This window comes from Cuculus canorus, chromosome 2, assembly GCF_017976375.1.
Source record: "Cuculus canorus isolate bCucCan1 chromosome 2, bCucCan1.pri, whole genome shotgun sequence".
NCBI lineage: Eukaryota > Metazoa > Chordata > Aves > Cuculiformes > Cuculidae > Cuculus > Cuculus canorus.
Window position 1 is genome coordinate 121,559,056 of NC_071402.1, and position 11,213 is coordinate 121,570,268.

Consider the following 11,213-nt stretch of genomic DNA (forward strand, 5'->3'; position numbering starts at 1 on the left):
GCAAGGTGTCATGGGACAGCACTCGTAGCATTCATCACCTATTTGAACATATGAAACATCAGGAGATTTTCATAACTGGGGCAACATAAGCTTTGCTTATTTGCTTGTTGTTAGAGAAAGAAGCTAATAAAGAGGAGCTAGCTGGAGATCTTAATTTTAAGTAGAACTTGCATCCTAATGATAAACCCAAAATTACCTTCTTAGCTGGACCAGAGAACAGGATATGTTTTCATTCTGCTCTGGTCTCTATCTTAAAGCTGTCCAGGTGGAGGTCTTTTAATTGATGGCTAATTCTTTATTTAATTCTTGCAGGGCTCATGCAACTTTATTTTGGTGCAGATTGCCCAGTCCCTTTTTAGGTTTGCTTTGATTTATAAACTCATATAAAATTATGTATCAGTGATAAAGCATGAACATTGAAACTCTTTGTCATCAACCACATCCTGCTCACCTTTGTCCAATGTGTGAGATCGTATCTCCTATTGCAAGCCTGCAGCTTGTAGAGTCAGTAGCCACTACAAGGCCTCTCTTACTTGATTTTGCACTTAAAATCTTAAGTCAAGCTCCCTGTTGTGTAGCTAATATGAACAAATTATGTCTCTCTGTTTGTTTGTTTTCTCTCTTCCCTACAGGTCAAATTAGTATTTTCAAAGGAACCTTCAAAGCCGATAGCTCCACGAATCTTACCAAATCCACTAGCAGCTGCAGCAGCAGCTGCTGCTGTGGCTGTGAATTCCCCTTTCAGTCTTCGCACAGCCCCAGCAGCCACCCTTTTCCAGACTTCAGCACTTCCTCCAGCACTCCTACGACCAGCTCCAGGGCCTATACGGACCACCCACACCCCCGTGCTGTTTGCTCCTTACTGAACTCCAAACAGGAATGAATTGTACTGCAATAATTTTTCAAATCAAAACAAACAAACAAACAAAAAAGAAAATCAAGAACATTGAACTATGCAGTGTTTATTTATAGTTTAAAGTATATATGAAGAGCCAGGACTTTTGATAGAGAACTGAACAAAATATAAAAGGGGGAATGGGCAGTATTTTCTCCAGATGAGAACATTCCTCTTGAGTATTGATCGTTTTAGAACTGATCTCCAGCATTGACTTGTAGTGACATATAAAACTTATGAAGCCTTTTGACTGTGCTTTTTGGCACATATTTCCCTGCAATGTCTTTCCTGCTTTATGAAACAACTTACAAATTTGTCTAAAGGGCATTAACTGGTTCCAATGTACATAAACTACTTTATTCTGTAGATTAAAGAAGGAAAAAAAAAGAAACACTGTGAATAGTAGCACCCTTACCAATCCTCCTGCCAAATCAGCAGTTACTGGGTATTTATCTGAACAAAAGTAGATACAATAGATGTCTTGTAAAACAGTAGTATTGTGTCTCTATCTATGCCACTAGGTTTCTAACTGAGTTGCAAAAGAAAAAATGAACAAATTATGTCACTTTAGTAAGTGGTCAAAAATGATGACAATAATGTGGAGCTGTTCCTGGTGAGCAAAAATTGTTTTTCTTGCCTGCAGAAGAATGGACGTGAAGATAATCTGTGGTTAGGGCAAAGTACATGGAAAGAAGATATAGATGGGGGAAAAAAATCCAGATGCTGTACACAGAATAGGTCAAACTTTCATTTAACTGAGAACATATGTGTACAGTGTATGTATATTTGAAAGATGTAATACATACAGGATAGATCAATGTTCAAGGCATGCCAATGGACAGCAAAAAATACACTCTTGTCATGAAACAGGCTTGACACATGAGTGTTGAGCAGAGGGAAGACGCAAATGGGTTAAGCATAGTCATAACTAGTGAAAAGCAGGAAAGAAATCCTGGCCACACTTAAGTCAGCATAAGGTTCTTCTTGTCTGCAATGTAGCCAGAATTTCATCCCAAGAATGGCACATATTCTTTCTATATCACACCAGTGGGACAGTCTGTAGATACAGGTAACATTTTTTGCAGTAGGCTTAGTCTTAGAAACAGATTTATTCTCTTGTTTTATTTCCTACTGATGTGATATAAAATGTCTTAATATACCTATATAATGTAAGCAGCAACACATGAGATACATATTACGAGATAACTGCATTTCGTGGGTTTGGAACAAATACAATCTTTAGGATCTGAAGGGACCCTTGAATTTTGTAGCTAGCCTTTATGTACGGACAACTTAAAGCCTTATATATTTACTGTGAGGCTTAAAGGGGTTGACTGTGTCCCTTTAAAGTAAGATTTATCAGGGGTATATATAGATATATTGTATATATGTTAGAGTAAGAGAAATAACTTATAAACAGAAAATCTACTATATAAAATAATTATATGACCATTGAGTTTCACATGTGGGTCACTAAGTGGTAAGTAACAAACAACAGAGAAAAAAATAGACTTCTTGAATCTGATTCTTGCTACTTGCTTTTTCCCATAGGGAGCTGAAAAGTATCTATTAATATTATGGAGTGCACTGCTGAGTGACATGCAACCACTCTGATGTGTAGCTAAGTGAAATGCCTACCATACATTTAGGAGGAATAAAATTTAAAAATGTAATTTAAGTTTAGACGGGGAAATGTTTTGGAAGATTTTATTAAAATATAGTAATGCAAAATATTGACCATGTGGTTGCTATATAATACCGCCTGTGGTTAATATGGACAGTTGGAAGTTACAGAGGATGGGAATATAGAGCACTTTTGACTTACAGTTCATCATTGAGCCTTCCGTGTACATTGGTATTTGTCATTTTTTAAACCTCTCTGCATTTAGATTTTATAAAAGAAATATATAAAAAGAGAGAAAGAAGAGGTTCCATGGATGTCTGTGTCCAAAGAATTCCAAAGAGATGCATTTATTTATCTAGAAGTATTAAAATAAGTTCTGTATAATGTATTTGTATTTCATCCAGTTTATTTGCAAACATTTGTGCCTTGAAATGCAATGGGCTTTTGTTTAATTCACTCCTATGTAGCCATGAAAAAAATGTTATGGTGATTTCAGGGCTGGTTACTGGCTGGATTGCTTTGGCCCAATTTCCAAAACAAGAAGAGTATGAGTAAGTTCCTGAAGCCAAGTTTAGGCACCTGAATAACTAGGGGCTGACATTTAAAAGGGCTCCCTACTCTACAGCTCCCAGTAAAGAGGCAGTAAACAGCCTTCAAAACCTGCATCTAACACGCAATTTAGAAAATGTTTACTTTTATGTGGGTACGTAAATACAGTGCAGTAAGGTTCAACTCCTCTTTGCAAAACCTTGGCCTTGGTCTTTTAAACCTACTTTCAACCTTCCATCTTTTTGCAGAAGTTATAGTGTCGTTGCCAGCTATGTTCAGATTCCTCCTTGAACAGGGCACCAGTTCTCAAGCTGTGCTCCATGAACCACCCTTTGTCTCCAAAGCCTTTTGTAATAGCCAGTGTAAGTAAGAGATTGCTAAACGAGCAGAGGAGGACTGTCGTTTTGGGAAGGGAGAAAGTCTGGAGGGGTGATCTTTTCCCTGTGAAAAAGCCCGCAGATGGGAAAAGTGGAGACCCAGAAATATCCTCTAGGCTCTTATGCATGGCCTTCTGGTGCATCAACACCTGCTGTACATCCTGCTATGTTGTTGTAATGCCATAAAAATCAACAGGCTGATCCTTGCCAAAATGTGGCCTGTGGCATGTATGGAGGCACAGTACTAAGGGCAGAGTTAATACAAGTTTTGCTAGAAATAAAAAGAGTGTCATTCCAACTACTTACATCAGCTAATTTGCAATGACACCTTCAGTTTTCTTGGACCTCTTTTGTCACAGTGGTCTATGGAACAAGTTTTTGTTCACACAAGCCTCTTTTAAATTTCAGCTGTAAACAACAAACTCAGTTCTTTTTATGTCTCTTACTCACTACCTAATAAAGGATAAAGCCTAAATGTTAGAATGTATAGTGGATTTTCTGTGCCTTGCTGTTCCACTCCTCTCTTGGTCAGTTACAAGCCAACGTGCACAAGATGTCAGCACAACAGTTTAATTATATTTATGTGAAGAAAAATACTGGCACAGCAATCTGATTGGGCAAGGGGAGCTTCCAGTCAAGGGTATGTCCACGGCAGCTGTCATACCAGCAGCTGATCAAGGAGATAGCAAACAGAAGACACTTTACACCTACTTGTCAATACATCTGATACAGAGAGCACTACAAAAGAAAAACGTGTCATCATATTTCATACTACAGTACCAGTCCAGGGCCAAGAAGAAAACTAAAGCACAAGGAAACAGATCGTTTCATCGAAGACACAGTCACTCACTGGAATAACAGTATGAAATCAGCCTACGGGGAAATGGCGGGGTATGAACTCAGAAAAACAAATAGGTTCAGGGATGTTTTCTTAGATTCTATACGAAGTGTTAAAGAATTACTATTCTGTCTGACCTGGAGAGATGGTATTTTTGTGGGAGGGATATATGTATTTATATTTTTATGCTATCTCATTTTTGCAATTATCTCTGGCTTCGAACCTTTATTCTGAAGGATCATCATTGCTCTGACCCATGAAATCAGTTCCCTTCTTGAAAGCTGCTGTAAAAGCTGGTGTTAGAGGTCAGTAAGTAAATGGTAAAAATATGATGATCTAAAATGGGAAAAAAAAAATGAACTGGCCATGTCAAGGAATATTGTATTTGAAAAGTATACATCTTTATTTTAAGACAAATTAAAGTTATATAAAACTAAGAATAGCTAAATAAAGTTAATATAAGTAGAAGAATTACAGCTGTCATTTTAGTACTGGATTTTTAAAATTAGTTCTGTATTTTAAAAGATTAAAAGACTTTTAGATGCTGAATCTATGCAAGGATGCTATGGGTAAATTTAATGTCTCACATTCATTATCATCCAGTTATACCAGGGGTACCATAACTGAATGGAGCTGTCCTTAGTCACTTCTATTCTAATCCCCGAAGATACAGTGAGGATATTGTCCAATATTCCCTGAAAGCTGAAATCATGCTTCTTAGGAGCCCCTGCTTCTGCCTTCTGCTTCCAGTAAACACATAGTTTTTAGAATCTCTTCAAAGCATCTAGGGGAATTTCTATTTTAATATCACTCACTTTTTTTTTTTTCAAAAATAAATGTCATTTTATGAACATGAGACCAACACTGAAGAACAAGACCTGAAAAGTTTCTTAACAATTACAATATTCTTGTGGCTATATATGAAGCACAGATACCCAGATTTTTTGGCTGCAGAAATCTCTTTGAAAGCATGTAACATTGATAACACTTTTAAATGAATTTGTTCTTTTTATTAGCATATGTGTCTGAATTTCCATTTTTAATATTTACTTGGGCACAGTTCAGGCATCAGAGCTTTAAGTTCATCAGAAAATAACCATGGGCTTCCTGTTTACCTAAATGCATGTGAAAATGTGTGCTATGTAAACTATTACAATTTTTTTCATATCTTACCTTGTTCTCAGTTTTTATCTGTGCCATTAATTAAGTCCCAGTGAACCATACAGAAGCTTTTGTACTGAGATTCAGTGTTTGACTGAAAGGAACAGTAATACTGATAAATCCTATCTTAAACTAATCAACACACTGGTAAGAGTTTAGCTGAGGACAAGAGCTTTATGTCCTCTCACACTTACAGGTTTTTGAAAATTCAGGACCATTTAGGGGTAAATGTAACTATCTGGAGGATGGTTATTACATAGTCTGATATGAAATGTCAGGGGCTGAAAGAGTCTGTGCTCCAGACTGAAATTAGGAGAACTATGAAGACCATAATGCTCTTAAAACTGGGACTCCTGAAAGCAGTTGCAAAGATCTTTGACTTCAGTAGAGGCGTTATTTTGCCTAAGGCCTTTTGCAGTCATGTTATATACTGGAATTAGGTGTCATTCAACTCTGATTCAGTATTGACACATCGATAAAGAAACTTGGCTGAGCCTGAAATGTAGTTAGTGCCTTCCTAGTTCCTGTGATCAGCTTCACGCTGGAATGAGACCTGGGTGGTAAAAAGAGTAAGTAAGAGTAAGAAGTAAAAAGAATCAACGTAAAGAAACTGGCAAAGTAATTTGATCCCTTTTTCTTGTGCAATATTCTTACATGGAAATTGTGAGGCATCAATAAGCTGAGACACTCGAGTTCTGGATAAAACATAGGGACCTTGAGGGTCATGAGATCTTAACTTTAAAAATAATTTTGATGAGAAAGATGATGAGAAAAAACCTAGAAGACTTTTTTTGGCTTAGGTACTTCCGTGGCTTTGTAGCAATGGCCTTCACACTAGTCACACTGTAAGCACACTGACATTTGTGCTCTTCACAACAGAAATTGAGTATTCATTGCAGAGGTACTGGACACTCAATTATAGGACACAAGAATTTTCCATGAAAATCCATGTGTTCGTGTCTGTCCATAGCAGCCATACCGCTGCACCCTGTCAGCACCTGGGTCTCTAGAGAGGATGTCCATATTTTTTTATTTGCATTCATTACTATTTGATTTTTCTTCTGTATTTCTTTATTCATAGTTTCGTCTCTCATATGAAAGAACAGAATCCATAGGATTAAATCGGCACTTAAGAAGTTGTTATTCATTGAGTCCCCTGTTGGATTATTTGATCAGTCTCAATAAATTTAACAAAAAAAATTAAAGCAGCAGTGCTGTAGTAGTAGTAATATACTATTAACAGAGAGCATAGGTACACTAGAGTGCTCTTTAGCTAATCTAGTCAGAGTTTTATGACAAGCATCTCTCTAGTCATCTTTTGAGATTCTTCAACAGTTTATTTAAATGTAAATGTTATTTTTTATGTTCAGTAATAATAGCTATGTGTTTCTGAGTGAAAAGGCAATAGAAAAAAAGATAAAAAGCCTAAACCATTTTCTTACTTCAAATATCTGCATCATTTGTTAACAACTTCAACCTTTTCTCTGCTCGTGGCTGATGGCTGGCATTTGCCATGGGAACAGTTCTCATTGACACATATCAGGTGAAAATTGTCTGCTCAAAACACAGTCTGCCAAGTGAAGACATTGTTTTGGGGCACAACAAAGCACAACATGATAGCACATGTGCAAAGTTAGGTTTTTATAACAGCTTGTTATAACTCACTTAAAACTGGCTGGTGGCTCAATGGGGAGAGGCAGCACCCCCACAGGTTCCTAGTGTGGTCATTCTGTCATATTTATGACATAAAGGATGCCAATTAGAAAAAAAATCCTGGTTAGAGGATTTTTAACAAGTGCTCCCGTTTGGGGAATGACATCGCCCACCCAAAGTGTCATTTTTCTTTTAGACAAGTTTTGATGTAATCTTGTCCACGACATTATCGCCCATCAATCTGCTGCCTGAATCTGTTTTGTCCCATCAGAATAAAACCATGAAGGTAAGTTTTGGTACCCAGGAGGTTTATCTGAGAACAACAACAACAAAAAAAAAAGTAATGAGTGTCAAGTTGGGTCTCTTTTCTTTACCTCCTGCAGTTGCCTAAGTCGTACCAGCTTGCTGAAATGTAGGCATCAATCAAAAAGAAATGACCTGTTGCTTTCTTCTACTGTTATTTTTAATAGTTTTACAAAGGAGATAGAAACAGTTGTAACTCTTTAAGCAATGATTCACGCACTCTAACCTCCATGTAGTCAATCAGACAAATGTCTGCACATGTATTACTTCTCTGTGGATCTACAACTCTTATTTCCCTTCCATCCCTCTCCAGAATCACATTTTGTGACTCCCCAGCAGGATGGGACACTGCAAAGAGCATTAAAAAAGAAAAAAAAAGAAAAAACAAAGAACAAACCACTCACTTATGGGGTGTATAATATGGTATATGGGCACGTGGGTGTAATGGGTATGTTATACAGTACCTATTTACTCCCTTCAGTGATATAATCTAACTAAGCATGTGGCTGTAGTTTTGCGCTGAGCCCCTCATTACAGCATTGGTTGCTTTAAATAGTGACCATTGAAACCAGTTTTGTTGGCTGTGCTGCAGTTAAGCCTTCTTCCTATCTGTGTGAGATTCTTTGTTCTGCTCTGGAGTATTTTGCATGGCAAGTGAATCCATAAAAGAAAAGCTAGAGCTATTTTCATGTCCTTTACAAAGCTATGACAAGCAGTAGAAAAAAAAACAAAACAAAACAACTGATCTTTCATTTTTTTTATTGATATCTACATTCCAACTAACTGTGTCAGGAACTTCAGTAAATATTTAAAAAACTCTTCAATTCTGCTCCATCAGTCAGGATGCAAGGATGCGATGAATCACTAATTCCATGCAGCAGGCATTTAATCCAGAGCAGTGTGCAAACAATCTACTCTATGCCATCAACTCACTAAAAATCTTAAACTTCACTAAAAAAGCCTCGAAACCTGTTGGGGCCCACTGAAAGCACTGGAGATGAAGAGCACACATTACATGATGTGGTGTCAAAGAATTTCCACTTGGACATCCAGGTGAGTCCAACAGCTGCAATATATTACGAAAAGAGAGGGTAATGGCTCAGGTAATTTAATGTAGGGAAGTTCCTTCTGGACCCAAATGTGAGAATTAGTTTAACCCCAATAAGTACACTGCGACAGCTGAGACCTGGAGAAGTTTGTTGTTATCATTGAAAAATATAACTCCAGCTAGGGATAATCTCCAAATTGCAGGAAAAGACCTCAAAACTGAGACCAAGTTATTTATTAGGATAGCAGAATATTATTCCTAGGCCTTATAGGTAAATAGCATAAGCCCTTTATCTGATGACTAAAACCCACATTTAAATTAGTGGATACTAGTAGTACTAACAGCTTCACAAAACCTGGCCCTGGTCCTCTCAGGCTTTAGAAACACTGTAAATTTAGATGACATTTTAATGAGTCCAAGAGTAAAATTTGATGGTCTAGTAGTTTGTAATAGTAGTTTTGACTGATAAATAGTTGATATAATGTCTCTAACTAAAAAAAGACTGGAGGGAGGTGACTGGGGCAATTATAGCTTGCTATTTAAAAACCCTGATACCGGCCTGAGGGCTTTTTAAAGTTCGGTGTTCAACAGCATGAAAAAGGCAGTGGACTAGTAATCAGCTATGTCTTCTTTATGGTAAGTTAGGTGAGATAAAATTATTGATATTTTGGTAATTTTTTTATTAAATAATGGTAGATTGTTCCAGATTAGATCAAGTGTTTGAGATGGTGACCTATATAGTCAATTAAATTGGTACTATGAGTATTCAGACAATTTTTAAAGAAATTAACTGAAGTGACAGCTGCATGGGTTATAATGTAAAGAGAATTATTATGATGGGGAAAGAAGGTAGGATGCTGTTCCTCAGGAGCGATTTTAGGTTGTATCTGGTTTCACTGGTGATTTTGCACACAGAAAAAAGCATGTCCTCTTGAAATTCTTTGATAACACACATTAGGAGCTATCACCAATAGAGAAAGGAACATGATGCTTTCCAGAAAGAACAGAATGAGGACTAATATAATAGAAAGGAGCTGTAACTCAGTATGAAAGGAAGGAAAAATCGTGTATTTAGAATGTAGTAACAAGCAGCCCTAAGAACTCAGCAGCTGGAAACAGCTGAAGAGCACAATCCAGAGGTATTACCATTGGCGACAATAAGTTACAAACTTGATACATCTGTTCAAAAAGAAAAAGATCAAAAACATTCATTGAGGTATATTCTACATTATTGCACCACAGAATAAAAACTTTATATTTTCATAACTTCAGTGGGTCATGATCAAGAACAATTAAGTCTTTTCAGAAAAAAGTTGAGAGAAACCAGATAACCTAGTAGATAAGAAAATAATATAATAACATTTATATACTAAGAATAAGGAGCAGAAGACTGAGAGACAGAGGGATCCATTTGCTCCTTATGTATCCTGGGACAGAAACAATGGTAATAATCAGGAAGAAGCACGCTGTTCAAGTTAAGAAAGTGTTCGAGCATAAGCACATGAATAAATGTCTGTAAACTCACCAGTGAAAACTGACTGGAAATTAGAAGAGGTTTGTATGTGCTAAAGCACATGAAAAGTTTAAAAAAGATTATAAGCAGGCAAAACTGAGGTGATCCTTGGATGGGCTCTGTCCTGGTTTGAATGGGGTTCTGTTCTGCATTTGCTATGGCAGCAGCTAACTGGGCACAATGACCTAGTCAGCAGGTCTGTGCTGTTTTTTCTCCATATGTGTACTTAGATTCCTGCTCCAAAAGATGTCAGTGACTTTACTTGATGACTTGATGAGGTAGGGAGAGAAGTATAACAAACACAGGGTCTGGCATTTCAAAGGAAAAAGACTTCTGAATCTTGGATAGGTCTAGTTAACTTATTTTTCCATGTAACAACAGTCAGAAAATCAAAATTAAGCATTCCAAATCTGAGTGTAGATACATATGTTTGGTGGTGGCTTTTTTGACATTGTATGTCAGCTATAATACTGTCATATTCTTGCTAAAATGGGATTCAGTATAGTTTTCCTAGACAATCTCATGTCAAAATGTACTTATACAGCTGTCAAGGTTACTTCATGCTTTTAAAAATTCAGACAGATGAGTGAAAACAGTTTTGAGAGAAAAAGTGATGCCTCTAGTTCACTGAATTCATGAAAGTATGCAGAGCTCAGCAACCACGCTTTAATATTCAGAGCTAAACCTTTTAAGTATTGCTTGTCTTTAATCTTGGGCAAGTACTAACTTTAGACTTTACAGCTGAGCATCCCAAAGGGAAGCAGGGATGTATAACACAGTCCTTGCAACAAAATAAGAGGTTGAGGTCAAAGTGCAAGTCCTCTTGGCAGCTCCCTTATTTCAGGCTCCTCACCGAGTCTGCTGAATCGTGTGAATTTTGTTCTTCAGTGTGTGAGTGCCTGTATGTTGCATGACTTCCAGCTGATTAAGCAGCCATTCAGATGCGCTGTGGAGTTCCTCAAGTTCAGCAGTAAGTTACAGGTCTTTTTGCAGTTACTGGACTGGTGATGTGTGTTTGACTCTTAGCGCGTAGCATTCAGTTCAGGCTTCAAGTAATAATTAGGCAAGTAAATTGCCATTTGATATCTGCCTATCTTTATTTTTTTAAATTTTCTTTTTCCAGAAGTCACATATTTGCCCCATTCAGGGGGGACTCGATAACAGAATCACAGAATGGTGGGATTTGGAAGGGGCCTCTGGAGATCACCTAGCCCAACCGCCCTATTAAATCAGGTTCACCTACAGCAGGTTG

General features: G+C 37.3%; 1 protein-coding gene across 5 annotated transcripts in view; it reads left to right on the forward strand.

The window, feature by feature from the left end:
* ZNF385D (zinc finger protein 385D) overlaps positions 1-6,281 on the forward strand; it is a 410,191-nt gene extending 403,910 nt beyond the window's left edge. For 2 of the 5 annotated variants that reach the window (XM_054059694.1, XM_054059695.1), the window contains exon 8: positions 633-6,275. In XM_054059694.1, coding sequence (XP_053915669.1) covers positions 633-866 — 234 coding nt within the window. In that variant the 3' untranslated portion in view covers positions 867-6,275. Of the gene's footprint in view, positions 1-632 lie in introns of all 5 variants that reach the window. The other 3 variants (XM_054059692.1, XM_054059691.1, XM_054059693.1) reach the window with 3 other exon arrangements.
* Positions 6,282-11,213: the final 4,932 nt, after the last annotated feature.